Source organism: Carcharodon carcharias, chromosome 12 (genome assembly GCF_017639515.1).
Source record: "Carcharodon carcharias isolate sCarCar2 chromosome 12, sCarCar2.pri, whole genome shotgun sequence".
NCBI lineage: Eukaryota > Metazoa > Chordata > Chondrichthyes > Lamniformes > Lamnidae > Carcharodon > Carcharodon carcharias.
Genome location: NC_054478.1, coordinates 144,105,702 through 144,126,453, shown reverse-complemented (window position 1 = coordinate 144,126,453; position 20,752 = coordinate 144,105,702). Strand labels below are relative to the sequence as shown.

General features: G+C 42.7%; 1 protein-coding gene across 4 annotated transcripts in view; it reads left to right on the top strand.

Moving 5' to 3' along the window:
- Positions 1-20,752, top strand: part of LOC121284628 (abl interactor 2) — a 143,992-nt gene that overhangs the window by 54,608 nt on the left and 68,632 nt on the right. For all 4 annotated transcript variants that reach the window (XM_041200153.1, XM_041200154.1, XM_041200152.1 and 1 more), the window contains exon 2: positions 16,619-16,786. In XM_041200153.1, the coding sequence (XP_041056087.1) occupies positions 16,619-16,786 (168 nt within the window). The remainder of the gene's footprint in view (positions 1-16,618; positions 16,787-20,752) is intronic.

The window sequence follows — 20,752 nt, the reverse complement described above, 5'->3', positions numbered from 1 at the left end:
GAGGCCTGAGTATCGAACATGGGAAAATAAAATGGGAAGCTATATTGGCAACCAACAATGTTGAACAACAATGAGAAACATTTTAAAATAGCGTTCAACAAGGGTGCAGAAAAAGTATATACAGTAATCCATTAAAAGTTAAGAGCAAACTGAGCACTGATTGGAGCCTATTATTACATAAGGAACAATTGAAGGTTAGAAAAGAGGCATACATTAAGTACATGCACAGCATGAATGTGAAGCGATTAGCAGAGAAGTAAAAAAAAATTAAGGAGCCAAAAAGGAACTATGAAATTAAATTATCAAGGAGCATTAAACAAGATACTAAAATATTTTACAGGCATATCAATAAAAAAAGGAAGACTGTAATGGGAATAGGACTGTTAAGGGATAATGGCTAATTAAGGAATAGCAGGTTAATGCCACAAGTAATGATAGAGAAATGGAAGAAATATTAAATAATTGTTTTGTTTGGTATTTACCAGGGAGATGGGAACAGGTAGACATGACATTGAATGATGTAATGAGATGAGTGCATTTTAAAATGTAAGAAATACAGGATGTATTGATTAAACTAATCAAACTTAGAGTATAGGACCCCTGGTCCGAATAGATTGCATCCATGTATTTTAAAGGAATCTAGGAAAGAGATAGCAAAGGCATTGCTGCACATATTTAATAATTCTTTAGAAAAAGACAGCTGTTGGATAGCTAAAATAATTCCTTTATTTAAGAAGTTTGGTCTAGGGAATTGTAGACCAGTCAGCTTAACATTGGTGGTAGGGAAAATAATGGAATCCTTACTAAAGGACAGAATAGAAGAACATCTTGAAATGAGAAATATAACAATGGATAGTCAGCATGTAATTCATTGCTTGCTGCTCTCTGTGCCCCATCCCTCCTGATGGACTTGCTATTTATTTTACAGCATTTGTGGATTTTATCTATGTTTTATCCCCCTCATATCTGAATAAAAAATTCATTTTAACACGCTGGCAACTTGTCTGATTGATTCTTGGGTTTTTTTCTACCAAATTGCTAGAAGCGGTAATAGCGGTAATTGGAGTGTAAGTGGATTGCAGTAAAATGAATGTTCAATCAAACATTTAAATTAATGTAAAATGCATTCCGAGCAGTGATTGAAGACGGGCAGGAGTCACATGCTAATTACATGATTTCATGCTCCATGACTGCTTATTGCTACAGTTCATTGAGGGCATTGCTACTTCATCAAAAGCTTATTTTCGCTGTATATGTATTCAATTATAGCTGCGGGGTATTCCTTCCAAAAACCTTTGATGTCTGTGCACGATTAGATTTAAATCTGATCCACACTGTGTGCTCCTCGGGCAGCCTTGGCCATGTGTAAGCCTAATTCTGTCTTCACCTGATGCTTTCAGTGAGGGTGGGAGCAGTCACTGTGTAGTAAGGTGCACAATCCCTGTTCTTTATTACCGCCCCATCATCCCCCCCCCCCCCCCCCCCCCCCCCACAACTTCACAGCCAAAGTGAATCAGGACCCTGAGACCAGTTAGTAGTATGGACCAAAGCCTTCTGGCCTGACTGGTTAATTTCCACTTAATCAGCTGTTAGATGCATACTCGACTCTGAGGTGTCTGCTGCTGATTTTTTGTTCTGTAAACTCCTCCTCCTCCTCCTTTGGGGATGAAGTTTTTCTGAAGCCAGGCATTCAATCTTGTCTGGTAATGAGTACTTTGATTTAGCATGGTTGACGTTGGAGACATCCTAAAGGTACTGGAAAAGCAAGGCTGCCCTTTTCTTCCCCCAGATGGTTGGATGAGTAAACTTGGTGAGCTTTCTGACTTGCAGAGGAGAAAGGAATCAAACACCTTTCTGACCAAAGGATTCGAGGGTGTCTTATTTACGTAGTGATTTGGATATGGGGACAAGCCAAACTCTGTCAGAGTTTGCTATGTTAATTTCAGGACATTGCAAACGATGAGAAAGCATGTAAAAGACTGAAGATCAGACAGGTTCGCAGTGTGCAAGGTTGGTGACAGATGGAGTTCAATCCAGAGAAATGTGAAGTAGCAGTATGTTTCCAGTCCAATGCGAAAGGAGGCACTGCGTTCTTGGGAATGAAGTAGGCCAAGTGGATCAAGTGTCAGTAGAAAAATATTTAGGGGACAGTGATTATTGTAACATAAGGTTTAGGCTGACTATAGACCAGGACAAAAAATGATCCAGAGCAAGAATAATTAACTGGGGGGAAAGCCAACTTCAATGGAGTAAGAACAGACCTGGGCCCAATAAATTAAAAGTCAAAGGTTGACAGGAAAACTGTAGCTGAACAATGGGCTACCTTCAAAGAAAGTTCAGGCACAGTCAAGGTATATTCCCTTGAAAGAAAAAGCTCAGGCAAACAAAGCCAGAGTTCTAAAATAAAAGCAAAATAATGTGGATGCTGGAGATCTGAAATAAAATCAGAAAGTGCTGGAAAAACTCAGAGGTCTGGCAGCATCTGTGGAGAGCTAACGTTTTGAGTCCAGTCTGAATCTTCGGAACAGGTCGGAATCCCAGAAGAAGCAGCCTTCGGAGCAGTTCTGAAGAGAAATATTGGGCTTGAAACATTAACTTAGTTTCTGTCTCCACAGGTGCTGCCTGACTTGCTGAATTTTTCCAGCATTTTGTTTATACTAAAGCCAGAGCTTCCTGGATGACAAGAGATAGTAATTAAGATAAAGAAGAAAAGGGGTGGTTATGACAGATGTCTGGTTAAAAAATACAATTGAGAACAAGGCTGAATATCGATGGTTCAAAGGAGAGGTGAAAAAGCAAATAAGAGGAGAGAGGGATAATGAAAAGAGGCAGGCAGCCAAACTAAAAGGGAAAGCCTTCATAGGCATATAACTAGTAAAAGGGTGGTAAAAGAAGGATGAGGGTGGATACGGACCAAAAAGGGGATTTACGCAAGTAGGCATAGGGCTTAGCTGAGGTAATTAATGAATACTTTGCATCTGTCTTTACCAAGGAAGAAGATGGCCATGTTGAAAGAGGAGTTAATTCAGACACTTGAGGATTTAAAATTGATAAGGAGGTGGTATTGGATAGGCTGCCTGCACTCGAGTTGATAAGGCACCAGAACCAGATGAGATGCATGTAAGGATACTGAGAGAAATGAGATTGGAAATTGCAGAGACTGACCATAATTTTCCACCCTTAGATTCTGATTTGGTGATAGAGGACTGGAAAATTGCAAACATTACACCCTTGTTCAAAAAGGGTTGTAAAGATAAGCCTAGCAGCTACAGGCCAGTCAGTTTAGCTTTGAAGGGGAAACTTTGAAAAACAATAATCTGGGTCAAAAGAATATTAACATGGACAAATGCTGGTTATTTAAGCAATGCCAGCGCTGATTTCTTAAGGAATAACTGTGTTTAACTCACTTTAGCTTTTTTTTTTGAAGAGGTAATGGAAGGGTTGACGAGGGCAATGCTGTTGATGTGGTGTACATGGACTTCCCCCAAAAAGCATTTGTTACAGTGCTACACAACAGACTTGTGAGCAAAGTTATAGCTCATGGAATAAAAGGGACACTAGCAATATGGATACAAAATTCCCTGATTGACGGGAAACAGTAGTTGTTAATGGATGTTTTTTGGGTTGGAGGAAGGTTTGTAGGGGAGCTTGTCAAAGATCAATGTTGGGACCTTTCCTTTCCCTGACGTATATTAATGATCTAGACCTTGGAGTACAGGGCACAATTTCAAAGTTTGCAAATTATATGAAAGTTGAAAGCTTTCTGCCCTGTGACAAGGATAATGTAGAACTTTAAGGACAAGTTGGTGGAATTAGTGGACAAGTGGCAGATGAAGTTCAATGCAGAGAAATGTGAAGTGAGTCATTTTGATGGGAAGAATATGGGTAGACAGTATAAAATAAAGGGTACAATTCTAAAGAGCGTACAGGAGCAGAGGGACTTGGGTATGTGTGCGCCTAAGTCATTGAAGGTGGCAGGACAGGTTGAGGGAGCAGTTAACAAAGCATACGATATCCTAGGTTTTATTAATAGGTGCATAGAGTACAAGAGTAAGGAAGTTATGTTAAACTTGTATGAGACACTAGTTTGGCCTCAGCAGGAGTATTGCGTCCAGTCCTGGGTACTGCACTTTAGGAAGAATGTGAAGGCATTGGAGAGGGTAGAGAAAAGATTCATGGGAATGGTTCCTGTGATGAGGAACTTCAATTATGAAGATAGATTGGAGAAGTTGGGACTGTTTTCATTGGAGGAAAAAAGGCTTAGAGGAGAGTTGATACAGATATTCAAAATCATGAGGGTTCTGGACAGAATAGATAAGGAGAAACGGTTCCCACTCATGAAAGGATCGAGAACAAGAGGGCATAGATTTAAAGTAATTGACAAAAGAAGCAAAAGCGATATGAGGAAAAAACGCCAGGGAGTGGTTAAGGTTTGGAATGCTCTGCCTGAGTGTGTGGTGGAGGCAGGTTCAATCGAAGCATTCAAAAGGGAATTAGACTGTTACCTGAAAAGGAAGAAAATGTGCAGGGTTCCAGAGAGGAAGTGGGATAATGGCACTAAGGAAATTGCTTATTCAGAGAGCCAACGCAGACACAATGGGCAAATAGCTTCCTCCTATACTGTAACAATTCTATGTTTCTATACTTTGGAATGATGGATAGTGAAAGGTGGTGTACGCTAAAACCTCAGATCCTTGATAATGGAGGAGCAGGCAATAGAATTGTGCAGATCAGTAGCTTTTCAAAGGCGTAAATGCAGGTTGGTAAAGGATGTTTTTAATAAAAGGTAGGTTTTCTAAAATTTGTACTTTGGGTCATTGATTACAAAAGCAAGAAAGTGATGTTGAGTTTATACAACAGTTAAGCTGCTGTTACAGAACTGGGCATCTCATTATAAGAAGGGCATTAGTAGTCATAGAAAATGAAGATTTGCTTGAGTGACACCAGGAATTGGAGGTTAGAGTTATGATGAAAGATTTCAAAAATTGGGCTTTTTCACTGGAGCAGAGAGTCTTAAAGAGAAATTTAATTCACATATATGAAAGGTTATAGAGAATAAGTGGTTTAAAGATTTATTTCTATTGGTTAGTGAGTCAGAGGGCCATTAAGCATAGAATACTTTACCACAAGCACCTATTGAGGATGAGACTAACATAATTTTAAAAATATTGGATAATGATTTGAAAAGGAAGAATATAAAAGGATGTGGAGAAAGATAGGAGTAGACATTAGACAGTTTCTATTGAAGAGCTATACCTAGCACCCTATATTTTAATCTGAACTTCTATGATTGCAGTATAGTGCAAGGCTGGAAAGCTAAGCTATGAAAAGCACCTATGTTAGGAACTAGATGTTGTTTTAAGGAAGTTATATTTGTTTTTCTGGGTGTTAGGAACAAGATATAGCTTTAAGTTTAATTTATACTTTTTAACTTATGGGTTAAGAAACCTGGGTTTGGTTTCATTTTGGAATTTTTTTTGAGGTGGCGCTGGGAAGTCTCCAGGACCTGTTTGTATACATGCATTTTTAATGAGGGTTTTATGACTGTTGAAGGAAAGAGATGGGTTACCAAGAGATTAGTAGATTAGGGAAATTAAAACAAACACCAGAAGTAGGAAAAAAAACTGTGCTGTTGCCTAGCAACAGGGGATGAGAGAGAGACCCCCACAGAGACACAGGCAGATTTTAGTTCAATTGGTATGTGTATACCACAGAGTGGAGTCAGAAAAGGTCTAAGACTCGCTGTAGCTGGAAATTATGCCAGACTGCTGAGGAAATGAGTTTAAGGAACTGAAATTAGAGAGAAATTTTGAGAGCGTGAAGAAAATCATGATTATGGACTAATTCTGAAATAGCATTCCCGTAACCGTTAAAATTTAGTTAGATGAATGTTGAGTATCAAAGATGCGAGAAGCAGCAGTTTTGGCTGATGCCTATGATATCTCTCATAGACGTGGGGAAATAGTCATGAGAATCAAGGAAACTGGAGGAATAGCAAATTTGGTGATGGAGAAGGTACTAGTTCTAGAGAGCAAATAGAAGGACGGCAACATAATAAAGGAGATAAGCTAGAACCTAAAAGTGATGTGAAGAAAATAATTTGCTTCCATTGTATTAAAACTGGACACACTAAAAGTAATTGCTGGAAATTAAACAGGAGACCTGTTGCAGTAGTAGGAACACATAAGGAATCCTCAGGAAAGGAAATGGCTAAATGTTTAAAGAGGATATGTATTCCCTTATTCTTCTAATCAAGGAGGCAAACCAATGAAGATATTGGGAGACACTGGACTAAATCCGTCACTGGAAGACAAGTAGTATTATCAGCCAACATCAGAGGGGCCAACGAAGGAAAAAATATTAATTGGAGGTATACATGGAGGCTATAAACTCGTCCCATTATATAAGGTTGGATTAAAGAGTGACTTAGTATGTGGAGAAGCTGCAGTTTGAGTCATGCGCCAAATTGCTATAGAAGGAATTGACTTTATCTTGGGGAATGACCTGGCTGGTTCAAAAATGTTAGCCTCACTGAAGGTGTTGGAACAACCTGTGGAAGTGAGAGGAACTGAGATACTACAGAAGGAACAGCCTTGATTGTTTTCTGACCCTGTCTCAACTAGGTCACAGGCCCATAAAATTAGACACGAGAGAAAAAGAAGCTGCTATATAAAAGGGAGGTGATGTAGAAATTCAGTTATCCGACACTATTTTTGAAAACTTAAGCAAAAAGGAGGAAGGTAAAGAGAATAAGGTTGACATGTTTAGTCCATCTTCTTTAGTAGAAATGCAACAGGCTGATCCTGAGTTGAGAGAGCTGTATCAAACAGCCTATTCAGATTGAGTGTTATTATTTAAAAGACAAAGTGCTAATGAGGAAATTCAGATCACCCCAAATACCAGCAGACGAGGAATGGGCAGTAGCTCATCAGATAGTAGTTCAATCTATAAAACATAGGGGTACAGAATAAATGACTATATAACACTTTTTTACAGTCCCTGTGAGGAACCCGTAAACCAAAATAACCAAATTTACTGAATGACCCCCAAATTAAGAGATTACCAACAAGATTCCACTTTGTAACTTAAACTTGAAAACAAATCAGATCCCATCCAAATTACGTCTGAATTAATAGGCAAATGATGCTTCAAATAAAAGGTAAATTTCACTTTATATATTTGATACAAAGATGCATCTTAGACAACCACTGGCATTTTTGCATCACTCCCTGAACAAATGTGGCACTACATAGCTACACAGTTTCACAATATGTTGTTCTTTATTCACGCAAACTAGGTCAGGAGTCCTATTCGAGAACAGCTTTCGTCTTTGAGTTGCACGGCAGGACTATCATCAGCAAGGCACATGTCTACAAACCGTATCTCCCTGTCCTGATGAGCTTTCCAGAACTCCGCCAACATAATAAAGGAGATAAGCTAGAAACTAACCAATAACATCCCTGTTCACCATTTGGCTGCTTCTGGGAAAACATCCAGCTTCTTAGCGTCTCCAAGCGATTCACATAGCTTTCCAGGTTTTAGACCTTTCTGCCTCCCAAAAACTCCTGTCTCCTTTCCTGCCAAACAGAAAAAAATTTGACCTCTTGCTGTCAATAAAATAAAAGCAAATATTGTGGATGCTGGAAATCTGAAATTTAAACAAAAAATGTGCTGGAAAAACTAAGCAGGTCTGGCAGCATCTGTGGAGAGAGAAACAGAGTTAACGTTTCAAGTTGAATATGACTCCTTCGGAACTAAAGGGAGGTAGAAATGGGTTTTATCCTGCTGGAAGGGGGAGATGGAACAAAAGGGAAGGCCTGGGATAGATTAAAGAACGGGAGAGATCAAATAACAAAGACATCGTGGAACAAAAGGTAAAAGGAGTGGTAATGGTTGTTGTAACCAAACAAAGCATTGGTCCAGAATAGGTATTAATGGCAGAATAATGGCCTGAAAGCAAAAATATGAAAATGAAATGGAGGACAGAGCTCATGGTCTGAAGTTATTGAACTCAGTGTTGAGCCCAGAAGGTCGTAAATTGCCTAATGGAAAGATGAGCTCCTGTCCTTCAAGCCCACATTGCACTTCACTGGAACAATACAGCAGGCTGAGGATAGACATATGAATGTGAGAGCAAAATGGTGAATTAAAATGGCAAGGAACTGGAAGGTTGGTATCATGCTTGCGGACTCAGCAGGCGTGTTCTGCAAAACAGTCAGTCTGCATTTGGTTTCCCCAAAGTAGAGGAGACTGCACTGAGAGCAGCAAATACAGTATACTAAAGTGAAAGGAGTACAAGTTAGTTGCTGCTTGACCTAGAAGGAATGTTTGGGGCCTTGGATATTGAGGAGAAAGGAGCTAAAAAGGCAGGTGTTACACCTCTTATGATTGCATAGAAATGTGCTGTGGGAAGGAAATGGGGTATTGGGGGTTACTGAGGACCAGGGTGTTGTGGAGGGAAAGATCTTTTTGGAATACTGACAGGGGAGGGGGAGGTGGGTAAGATGTGTTTGGCAATGGCATCACACTGGAGTGGCAGAAATGGCAGAGGACTCTTGCTGAGAGAGATTTGGTTCATCTCACAAGAATTTGGTGTGTTCTTCTTTCTGTCACTGTCTGCGTCTGTATGCTGATTGTCTTCACTCTCCAGCCCCTCTCTTGTAGTTCTCCTTTGTGTCTGCAGCTCTCCTTTGTCTGCTGGCCACACGACCTCTTTTTTAACTTACTTCCTGTTGACACTCCTTCCAGGTTAAAGGTCACCAGGTCACATGAGCCAGTATTTCTTATTTTTCAAGAAGGATACAATTGACCCCTTTACAATTGATACAAACACTTTAAAACCCTTTCAAACATTCTTTAAAATCTCTGTGGAAGCTATAATTAGTTTTAAGACATTACAAATTTTCCTTCCTGTACTGCTTCCAGGTCAAAAGTCATCACACTAGGATACTGTACTAATGGTTACAGGGCTGCCACCATATAAAATGGAAGCACTGCACTGGTAGATATAGGTTTATCACTGCAGAGCACTGAACTGATAGACATAGTCCTGTCATTGTATAACACTGCGGTACTATCCTGGTGGATACTGATATAGCCCTATAATTCTGAGGTACAATATTGGTGGGTGTAGGGCTGTCAATCCACACCGAGGTTCTGTCCTGGTGGGTGCAATGACCCTATAACACTGTGACACTATATTGGTGGGTGCAGGCTTTCAGGAGTCAGGAGATGAGTTACTTGCTGCAGAATTTGTAGCCTCTAACCTGCTCTTACAACCATAGTATTTTATATAGCTGGTTCAGTTGAGTTTCCGATCAGTGATAACCTCCAGGATGACGATGGTCAGGGATTCAGCGAAGGTAATGGCTGTTGAATATCATGGCAAAGTAGTTAGATTCTCTCTTGTTGGAGAAGGTCATTGCCTAGCATTTATATGGTGTGAATGCTACTTGCCCCTACCGGTTCAAACCTAAATGTTGCTGGTGTCAGGCTACATGCAAGCACAGTCTGCTCCATTATCTGAGGAGTTGCAAGTGGAACTGAAGACCATCCAAGACACAACAGCCCAATTAATCAACATCCATCCATAAACACTAACCCTCTCCATCTATGGTGGGTACAATTCGGTAAGTATGACTATGTCATGCTGTTGCTTGATTGGCCTGTGGGGCAGCTGTCCCAATTTTGACACAAGTCCCCAGATGTTATTGAAGGAGGACTTTGCAGAGTTGATTGGGCTGGGATTGTCTTTGTTGCATCCATTGCCTAGGTCAATGCATGGTGGTCTGTTTTTATTCTTTTTTGACATATTCATACTGGTTGAAATAGCTGAGTGGCTTGCTAGGCCTTTTCAGAGGGAAGTTAAGAGCCAACCACATTTCTGTGCATCTGGAGTCAGATATAGGCCAGACCCCATAAGGACGACAGATTTCTTTCCCTAAAGGACATTAAACAGGATAAGCTGCTCCTTGGCTCACTTAAATACCCATTGTATGATTGCTGTCTCTTGGCGTTCAACTAACTTGTCAGCTCAGTTCAAAAGTAGCTGCCAATCATATATAAGAATAGGAAAGGCCATTCATTCTCCCCTTGAGCCTGGTCCACTGTTCAATGAGAGCATAGCTGATTTGTATCTTAACTCAATCCATCTGCCTTCACGCCATGTCCAGAAAATATCCATCAATAATAGATCTAAAATTATTAATTGAGCCGACATCTGCTTTGTTTTGTGGGAATAAGTTCCACACTTACCATCCTTGTGAAGAAGTGTTTCCTAACTTCTCTCCTGTGTGGCCTGGCACTTATTTTAAAGGTACTGGAAGGTGCCCCTTGTATTATACCCTCCCACCAGCCCATTGACCCTATTAATTCCAGTCAAAATCTTGAAAGCTTCAATGAAATCACCTCTTCACCTCCAATCAACACAAGACTAGTCTGCCATCTCTCCATGTCTATCTCTTTGGACCCTAGTAATATTCTGGTGAATCTACACGGCACTCTTTCCATTGACAATATATCCTTCCTAAGCTGTGATGCCGAGAACTTGGTACAGTTACTCCAGATGTAGTCTAACCAAAGTTCTCTTGAATCACAGTTTGTTTTTGTTGTGGCGTGGATTCTCATCTCAAACTTCTCTGTAGTTTAGCAGAGAGCTGAATAATCTTAAATTAGGCTGTGGGCGCAGGCTCTTTGTGCCTTCCGACAGAACTGTAAGGGACCATGACCACACGAAGACTAAAGTACTCTGTGCACTCAAAATATTAACATAAGACCATAAGACATAGGAGCAGAAATTAGGCCATTTGGCCCATCAAGTCTGCTCCGCTATTCAATCATGGCTGATAAGTTTCTCAACCCCATTCTCCCGCCTTCTCCCCGTGCCCTTTGACCCCCTTACCAATCAAGAACCTATCTATCTCGGTCTTAAATACACTCAATGACCTGGCTTCCACAGCCTCGTGTGGCAATGAATTCCATAGATTCACCACTCTCTGGCTAAAGAAGTTTCTCCTCATCTCTGTTCTAAAAGGTCTTCCCTTTACTCTGAGGTTGTGCCCTCGGGTCCTAGTCTCTCCTACTAACGGAAACATCTTCCCCACGTCCACTCTATCCAGGCATGTCTCATCTCTCCTCGCTCCCAGCCAGGTTTCCACCAGACCCACACCATATCACTCCCTCCTCCCCTCCCCCGCCCATTATAGCTAAGGTTTTATGTTACTACAGTCAGTGTTCAGACTAAAGGTGCCCAAATGAATGATCAGATCCTGCTTCTGGAGTTTGCTTTGGGTTTAGATTGGGACACTGAGAGATCAGTATGGGATTGCTGGACAATGGCAAGTTCTGAGGGGAGGGAAAACACACAGATCAAGTTTGCTAAAACTGCAATTTTCAGTAAGAGCAGTGTGATGCATCTGTGAGGAGCCATTGGCTCAGTCAGATCTTTGGTTTGTCTTTTCTTCACACCTCTTTTCTCTTAAAGTTACCTTCATCCATTTCCCAATCCTGTTCCAAGAACCATCCATCAGTGGATCGTGTGAACTGGGGACCCAACTCTTGCGCACCAGCTGCTCCATTTGTAGCGAGGTGCAAGACTTACAGCCTCCGTTTATCCTTGCTTCTCCTGAAGGTACGGGACCAGATCTTGCTGGAGCAGTGCAAGATGCTGGTGCACCATTAGTTAAACCTTAGTTTCTAGAACCTTCAGCTTGAACATTTTTTGTGATGTAATTTGCTGGAAGTGCAAGCTGATAATGGTCAACTGGGACCTTAGTGAACATTGGAACCCACAGTATATCTGCTTGAGCAATGAGAAATGAATCAGGAACGACAGAGAAGGCGGCTAAATTGGTCGGAAATGAGGTACAGAAAGAAAGACTGGATTGAGAGAGAGTAAAAGCGACAGAGGGAAGTAATTTTAAATAAAATTGGTTTGTGTTGTTAACATGTTATTTTTCCAACAAGATTTGGCCTGCAGAGTGATGTTGGAGTACAGTTCCATGGATGCTTCACATGAGTGGCCAAGCAAGAGCACTTGAACATCACTCTTAAGTGTTGATTTAGCTATTCAAACCATTGCAGCTAAACCCGAATCTGCCCTTGCCTGGAGTGTTTGTGCAAGTGCACATCCCACAAGGAGCTACTGGGTAACGATCCTTGCTCTGTGGCCAATTTCTGCATTTGTCTTGCTGCCATTCTGTTCTCTCTATCTTACGTATTTGCCTTTTGGATTGATATCAGTATGTCAGCCAGAGCCTGGATTGAGCCTAGTCTGTTATCTCAGTTATACACTGGATGGTGCAGCTGTTCAAAACAAAGACAGAAATACCTGGAAAAACTCAGCAGGTCTGGCAGCATCGGCGGAGAAGAGCAAAGTTGACGTTTCGAGTCCTCATGACCCATCAACAGAACTAAGTAGAAATAGGAAAGGGGTGAAATATAAGCTGGTTTGGGGGGGGGTTGTCCGGACAAGCAAGCAGTAATAGGAGGAGATAACCAAAAGATGTCACAGACAAAAGAACAAAGAGGTGTTGAAGGTGGTGACATTATCTAAAAGAATGTGCTAATTAAGAGTGGAGAGCAGGACAAGCAAGGTAGCTCTGGTGGGGGTGGGGTGAAATAAACGATGGGTGGAATACATTTAAAAATAATGGAAATAGCTGGGAAAAGAAAAATCTATATAAATTATTGGAAAAAACAAAAGGGAGGGGGAAGAAACAGAAAGGGGGTGGGGATGGAGGAGGGAGTTCAAGATCTAAAGTTGCTGAACTCAATATTCAGTCCGGAAGGCTGTAAAGTGCCTAGTTGGAAGATGAGGTGCTGTTCCTCCAGTTTGCGTTGAGCTTCACTGGAACAATGCAGCAAGCCAAGGACAGACATGTGGGCAAGAGAGCAGGGTGGAGTGTTAAAATGGCAAGCGACAGGGAGGTCTGGGTAATGCTTGCAGGCACCCAGACTGCGTTTGGTCTTTCCAATGTAGAGGAAACCGCATTGGGAGCAACGAATGCAGTAGACTAAGTTGGGGGGGGGGAAATGCAAGTGAAATGCTGCTTCACTTGAAAGGAGTGTTTGGGCCCTTGGACGGTGAGGAGAGAGGAAGTGAAGGGGCAGGTGTTGCATATTTTGCGTTTACATGGGGAGGTGCCGTAGGTGGGGGTTGAGGGGGGGGTGGGTGGTGAAGGGAAGATGTGTTTGGTGGTGGCTTCATGCTGGAGTTGGCGGAAATGGTGGAGGATGATCCTTTGAATGCAGAGGCTGGTGGGGTGATAAGTGAGGACAAGGGGGACCCTATCATGTTTCTGGGAGGGAGGAGAAGGTGTGAGGGCGGATGCGCGGGAGATGGGCTGGACACGGTTGAGGGCCCTGTCAACTACCGTGGGTGGAAAACCTCAGTTAAGGAAGAAGGAGGACATGTCAGAGGAACTGTTTTTGAAGGTAGCATCATCGGAACAGATGCGACGGAGGCGAAGGAACTGAGAGAATGGGATGGAGTCCTTACAGGAAGCGGGGTGTGAGGAGCTGTAGTCAAGGTAGCTGTGGGAGTCGGTAGGCTTGTAATGGATATTGGTGGACAGTCTATCACCAGAAATTGAGACAGAGAGGTCAGAGATGGACCATGTGAAAATGATGGAGGGGTGGAGACTGGAAGCAAAATTAATAAATTTTTCCAGGTCCTGACGAGAGCATGAAGCAGCACCAAAGTAATTATTGATGTACAGGAGAAAGAGTTGTGGGAGGGGGCTGGAGTAGGACTGGAACAAGGAATGTTCCATTTACCCCATAAAAAGACAGGCATAACTGGAGCCCATGCGGGTACCCATAGCCACACCTTTTATTTGGAGGAAGTGAGAGGAGTTAAAGGAGAAATTGTTCAGTGTGAGAACAAGTTCAGCCAGACGGAGGAGAGTAGTGGTGATGGGGATTGTTCGGGCCTCTGTTCGAGGAAGAAGCTAAGGGCCCTCAGACCATCCTGGTGGGGGATGGAGGTGTAGAGGGATTGGATGTCCATGGTGAAGAGGAGGCGGTTGGGGCTAGGGAATTGGAAATTGTTGATGTGACGTAAGGTGTCAGAGGAATCACGGATGTAGGTGGGAAGGGACTGGACAAGGGGAGAGAGAAGGGAGTCAAGATAGCGAGAAATGAGTTCCGTGGGGCAGGAACAGGCTGACACGATCGGTCTGCCGGGACAGTTCTGTTTGTGGATTTTGGGTAGGAGGTAGAAGCGGGCTGTCTGAGGTTGGGCGACTATCAGTTTGGAAGCTGTGGAAGGAAGATCTCCAGAGGAGATGAGGTCAGTGACAGCCCTAGAAACAATGGTTTGATGTTCGGTGGTGGGGTCATGGTCCAGGGAGAGGTAGGAGGAAGTGTCTGTGAGTTGACGCTCAGCCTTTACGAGGTAGAGGTCAGTGCGCCAGACAACAACAGCACCACCCTTGTCAGCGGGTTTGATGACAGTGTTAGGGTTGGACCTGAGAGAACGGAGTGCAGCAAGTTCAGAGAGAAACAGGTTAGAATGGGTGAGAGGAGCAGAGAAATTGAGAGGACTAATGTCACGCCGACAGTTCTCAATGAAAAGATCAAAAGAAGGTAAGAATCCAGGGGGAGGGGTCCAGGTGGAGGGAGAATATTGGATGTGGGTAAAAGGATCCGTTGAACTGGGAGAGGACTCCTGCCCAAAGAAGTGTGCACGGAGACGAAGGCAGCTGTTCATCCAGCTTCACCCTTTTCACAGGATTCCCTAATCGGGATCTCTAAGTGAAAGCATTTGTAATGTAGTTTCTCTAGTGGTGAAGTTGTTGTGAGTTGTACACACTTTATCTTTGCGTGCAGTGGCGAGTGAGTAGTGCAAAACAATGTTGAGTGCATCCACCTGAGACACAGTATTGGTATCTGACCTTGCAGAGGAGATTATGGCTTCGTTCTCTATCAATTCACTGTTCCCACTCCTCAACACATTGTTACAATGGGCTGAGGATAAATATAAAAATAAAAATAGCTGATCACTGAAATGCTGGTACATTATAGCCCTTTTTGCTGTGCCGTAAATTGGAAGAATACAGTGGTATTATAGACATCCTGTAATAGATTTCTAGAGCAGCTTGTGACATTCTCTAGCTATGTGCCATACAAAGCCACATCCATTGAGAATCTTGCTGGAGCAGCACATCTTGCTAGGTGTGCCACTAGTTAAACCTTACCTTTTTACACCTTTCAGCTTGAACATTTTTTTCATGGTATAACTTGCTGCAAGTGCGAGCAGATAATATTCCAGCAAGGGCAACTGGGACCATAGTGAACAATAGGACCTACAATATATCTGCTTAAGCAATTTAAGCATTGAAAAAGACAGAGAGGCTGGCTAAATTTTCAGGACTGGCTGTTTCAATTTGTAGGAGCTCATTACTCCGTGCTGCAGTGCTTAGGTCTCAACTGTAGGAACTATTGATGTCCCTTGTGTATTGCAATGGCTCAATATATGCTCAAACTGCCCCTGACACTCACTGATATCATTTGAAGATATGCCACTGGTATGAGTGACTGTTCTGGGATACCTGCATGCCTTCAGCCAAATCTGGCGCTAATTGTCAGAAAGCCCTTTCAGGAGGTGGGAACTTGAGTTTCCTAATGTTCAGGGTTGTCTTTGAGGGTAAGCGGAATGCTCAATTACAGATAGTCAAGCATCATGCCTAGGATTTCATGGTTTATTCACCTCCAGACCTGACTATTCCAATACTTTCCTGGCCGGCCTCCCATTATACATAAACCTGAGCTCACCCAAGTTCTACTGCCTGTATCCTAACCACGTCCTGCAGTTCTGCTCACCCATCAGTCCTTTGCTGGCTGACATATATTGGCTCCTGATCCATCAATGCCTTGATTTTTAAAAAAAAATGTCATCCCTGTGCTCAAATCCCTCTGCTACCTCGTCCTTCCCTATCTCTGTATTGTCCTCGAACTCAACAGTCCTCTGAGCACTCGTGTTCCTAAAACTCTGGCTTCTTGTGCATTCCCTACGTCCTTCTTGTCACTATCGTTAGCCATGTCTTCAGCCATCTGGGCCTAAGCTTTGGAATTCTCTCCCTAAACATCTCCTCTTCCCTCCAGCTCACCCCTCCTTTTAATACCCTCTGTGAAACCAACCACCTTCAAGGTTCTGATTACCTGTACTAATACTTCTTTCTTTGGCTTGGCATCCATTGTTGTCTAATTATGCCCCTGTGAAGTGCCTTGGGATGTGACTAGGTGCTATCTGAACACAAGTTATTGCCCTGTTTAGTCCTATGGTTTTTTTGCCTCTTTCTCTGGGGAAGTGCCTGGCCTTGGCAATAGCCCACCGTGGTGATTCGCAGGCTTCGACGCATTGTTGTGTGTAGCCTTTGGGCAAAAATGAGTAGGAATTACAGATGTGAGCCAGAGGACTCGCAGAGTACAGATGTAAGTTGCTGGACTTGGGTAGACCCTTCATTGGGGTTCACATTCCAAGTGCCAATCTGTCTCATTTCAGTGGACAGCCCTAATACCTGTTTGCTGTTTTGCTCCATGTTTCCAATATCTGCACTCTTTCTGTATTCCTGATGTGTTTTAGATAGTTTGATTAACTTGTCTTTTTTTCAAAAAGGCGGCAGATAAACAAGGAGCTCTCGAGGAAACTAAGGCTTACACGACTCAGTCCTTAGCAAGCGTGGCCTACCTGATCAACACCTTAGCGAACAACGTGCTCCAGATGCTGGACATCCAGGCATCCCAGCTCCGACGCATGGAGTCGTCAATTAATCATATCTCACAGGTAGGCTCACGTGTGCCTTTTCACAGCCCCCTATGATTCTGCCGGTGATTCGCTGGTTTTTCTGGTGCGATGGCATGCTAACCTTTCTTTAAACAACGCATTTTACTCACCTGTGTAGTTCACAATTCAAGAATTTGAACAAACCTCTTTTGCTATGACTTCATTTTTCTCTCCTTTTCACTCATTCTTGTTAGGACACAGGGTTTCACAGGTGCTGGGTGCCTCCAGAACTGCACGCAAATAGCCTGTGTGTATCCCTAAGTGTTTTTCAAGTATTCAGCTATGGGGGCAAGGTATTGAAGGCACGCTCTGTACTCTCCTGATGTCCATGGGAGAACTTTCCGACAAGGCCTGCTCGCTCCTGCTTTATATTACAATACTGCCACCATTGGCCTGTCCTGCCCCACTATTTATATTGCTGCTTTGTCTCCATAGGCCTGTACTGCCCATCGTTTATATTGCAGCACTGTCACCATGGACCTGTGTCCTGGCACTGTTTTATGTTACAATGCTATATCCTTTGGCCTGTTTACTTCTCATTGTTGGCAACACATTGACTGCAATATTCATGTGCTGTCTCCAGTATTTATTCAGCCTGCTCCTCTTGACTCAAGGAGCTTATAGCTCATCATTCAGAAGTGAATAGAAAAGCTTCTGGTTCCTGAGCCTTTTGTGTCGCTTTAGCAGGTCTCCCCTCAAGTTGTGATATCAGCATATATTTTTAAGTAAACAGTGGAACTCATAACCACTAGGTTTTGGGAGGGCAAGCAGAACTGTGGCCCTGAGTGGATCTTCATTCATCCCTCCTGAGTGTGCCCAAGCTTGGATATCAGTGATAGCCCACCAGTAGAAGAGTTTGTCTGCATTTGCTGTTTAGACTCAGACTTGAAGAAGAGACTGTTGGTGAGATGAGTACCTCTGTACAGCATAAACAACTTAAGAGTTCCTACCCAAAGTGATTAATTCTGGTCTATGTTAAGTCGGTACCACACCCCCTCGGTGCATTGATTCAGCAAGAAACCATCAGAAGCCCTGTCCATTCGTGGACTCAAAAGAGAATCCGTCAGAAGCACTGTCTGTACATTGACTGAGCAAGAATCCGGCAGAAAATCTGTCCATGTATTGCCTCATTAAGATGTTGTTTGGAAGCCTGCTCGGTGCAATGACTCAGTGCTACCTCTGACGGAAACTCGTTCGGTGGCCTTTAATCATCAGATGTCGCTATTTGAGGCTGTTACTGTAAACATCTCTGAGCCTTCTATCAGACAGGGGTATGGTTGAGATGAGCTGAGATCCTTGTCTCCCTCTCCTCCCACTAGCTATTAACACACATGTAAATCCCAACAAGTTTTTCAGGAAGTGTCACCTAACAGGAGTACTCAGTGTGTCACCAGATTTGTGGCGAAATGTGGTGATGCACTCTAACCTGCAGTGTGTGTGAATCCTTTGTGGAAATGGTAGAATTTAAAAAAGGAAATGATCTGGGTACTCTTGTACATGAAAACACAAAAAGTTAGTACACAGGTGCAGCAAGTAATTAAGAAGGCAAATGGAATTTTGGCCTGCATTGCTAGGGGGTTGGACTTTAAAAATAGGGAAGTCTTGTTACAGCTGTACAGGGTGTTAGTGAGGCCGCACCTAGGGTACCATGTACACTTTTGGTCCCTGTATTTAAGAAAGGATATACTGACATTGGAGACAGTTCAAAAGAGATTCACTAGGCTGATTCCTGGGATGAGGGGTTGACATATCAAGAACGGCTAAACAGGTGAGGCCTTTATTCATTAGAGTTTAGAAGAATGAAGGGTGATCTTATTGAAACGCACAAGATTCTGAGGGGACTTGACAAGGCAGATGTTGAGAAGATGTTTCCACTAGTGGGGGAATCTTGAACAAGGGGACATAGTTACAGAATAAGGGGACACTCATTTAAAACTGAGATGTGAAGGAATTTCTTCTCTGAGGGTAGTGAACGTCAGGAATTCTCTATCCCAGAGAGTTCTGGAGGCAAGATCACTGAAAATATTTAAAGAGGAGGTTGATAGATTTTTGAAATATCAGGGAGCTGAGGGGTATGAGGAGCTGGCACGAAAGAGGAGTTGAGGCCTGGGGCAGATTAGCCATGATCTTATTGAATGGCAGGGCAGGCTTGAGGGTCTGAAAGGCCTACCCCTATTTCTTATGTTCTTTCCTGTAACCATTCTCAGCCCAACAATACATACAGAGCACCTTTGCTGTCCCTTTGAATTACACTAATCTAACCATATCCCATTGCATGTGTCCCACCTCCTGCTGCCATGATCAGTGACAGAGTTTCAGCCATCACACCTCCAAATCCTGGAATTCAGTGCCTGGGAGTTCTGCCTTGTGGAATCGTCACCACTTGTAAAAGTCTCCTAAACACCCACCTTTTCAACCATGCTTTAGGTAAGCACACTGAAATTTTCCCCAGCCTCCAGCCCGACCACTTCTTTGAAGCACTTTGGGATGTCTTTCTAGGCTAAAAATGCTGTGCAGGTGGAAGTTTCTTTATAACAAAGAGAGAAGCTAACAGATATGACAAGAGGTCACAGACCTGAAACATTAACTCTGTTTCTCTCTCCATAGATACTGAAGAGCTGCTGAGAACTTTCTGTTTTTATTTCAGGTTTCTAGTATCCGCAGTGTTTTGCCTTTGTCTTTAACTCACATGAGCCTTTTTGACTAGCAGCATGGTAACCTCTGGCATTACTTGGTTTTTTTCAAACATGAAATATTTAACAGTACCCTCGTCCCTCTAGCAATGTAGTTTCTAGACCTCGAGATTGTTTTATCTATTGACAGTGAAACGTGATGTGCTGAAAGATGTTTCAGATGTTTAATTCATTGACTGCATCAATACTAACATCAGTTCTTCTCTTGGGGAAGGGAAAAATACCTTGAACTGGTTCAACTTGAGATGGGAGACATCACGTGAGAGACTTTTACATGGACTGCTTCTGTACTGTTGATTCTATTTTGGCCCAATAGCCTATAGCCATGTTTATACTCGACCCCAGCCTTCTCCCACTTTAATTGGCTCTTTACACCCTGCCCCTTATCTCTCGATTCCCTCCTCCCTTGCATTATTGTTTGTGAGAAAACCACAAAGCAAACCTCCTTTAAAATGTTACTGCCACCTATTGCCTTCACTGGTGTTTTGGTCCCAATAAGACTTGGTCACCTGGAGGCACTAAGGGAAGCTGGGCTCTCTAGAAATCTTTACAGCTAATGAAGTATGGACATCGTTGTAATGTAGAAAACACAGCAGTCAATTTATACACAGGTTCCACAAGCAGTTGTAGTATAACAATCAGATAATCTGTTTCTGGCAATGTTGGTTGGGGGATAAATATTGGCCCCAGACCACTGGAAGAACCCCCATACTTTTCAAATAGTGCCATGGAATCTTTAACATCATCTGTGAAAGTAGGAGTCCTCAGTTCAGTGCCTCATCTGAAAGATGGCACTTTTGACAGAGCAGCACTCCTTCAGTACTGCACTGAAGCGTCACCCCGGATTATCGACTCAATCTGGTGTGAAGCTTGAGCTCTCCATCTTCTACCCAAGCCAACTATCTTCTAACCAAAGCTAACATTTTGAAGCCTTGCTTTGTAGCTGAACCAACAGAAATTAATTGGTGTTGGTTACAAAATAATAGTGAAATGCTATCTATATTCAATAGTTTGGAGCCAGGAGATTTTAATAATTGTAATCAGTATGTTTTTGGTGTTATCCAGCATCTTTCGCGATTTTCATAAGCACCCAGGATTACCTGCAAACTGAAGTCATCTTTTATTCTCTCTTCTGAGTTAGAATTGCCCAATTCCAGCAGTTAACTGTCACAGAATTGTTACAGCGCAGAAGGAGGCCATTTGGCCCCTCGCGTCTGCACTGGCTCTCTTAACATTTTACCTCGTGTCATTTTGCTGCCTTCTCTCTGTAACC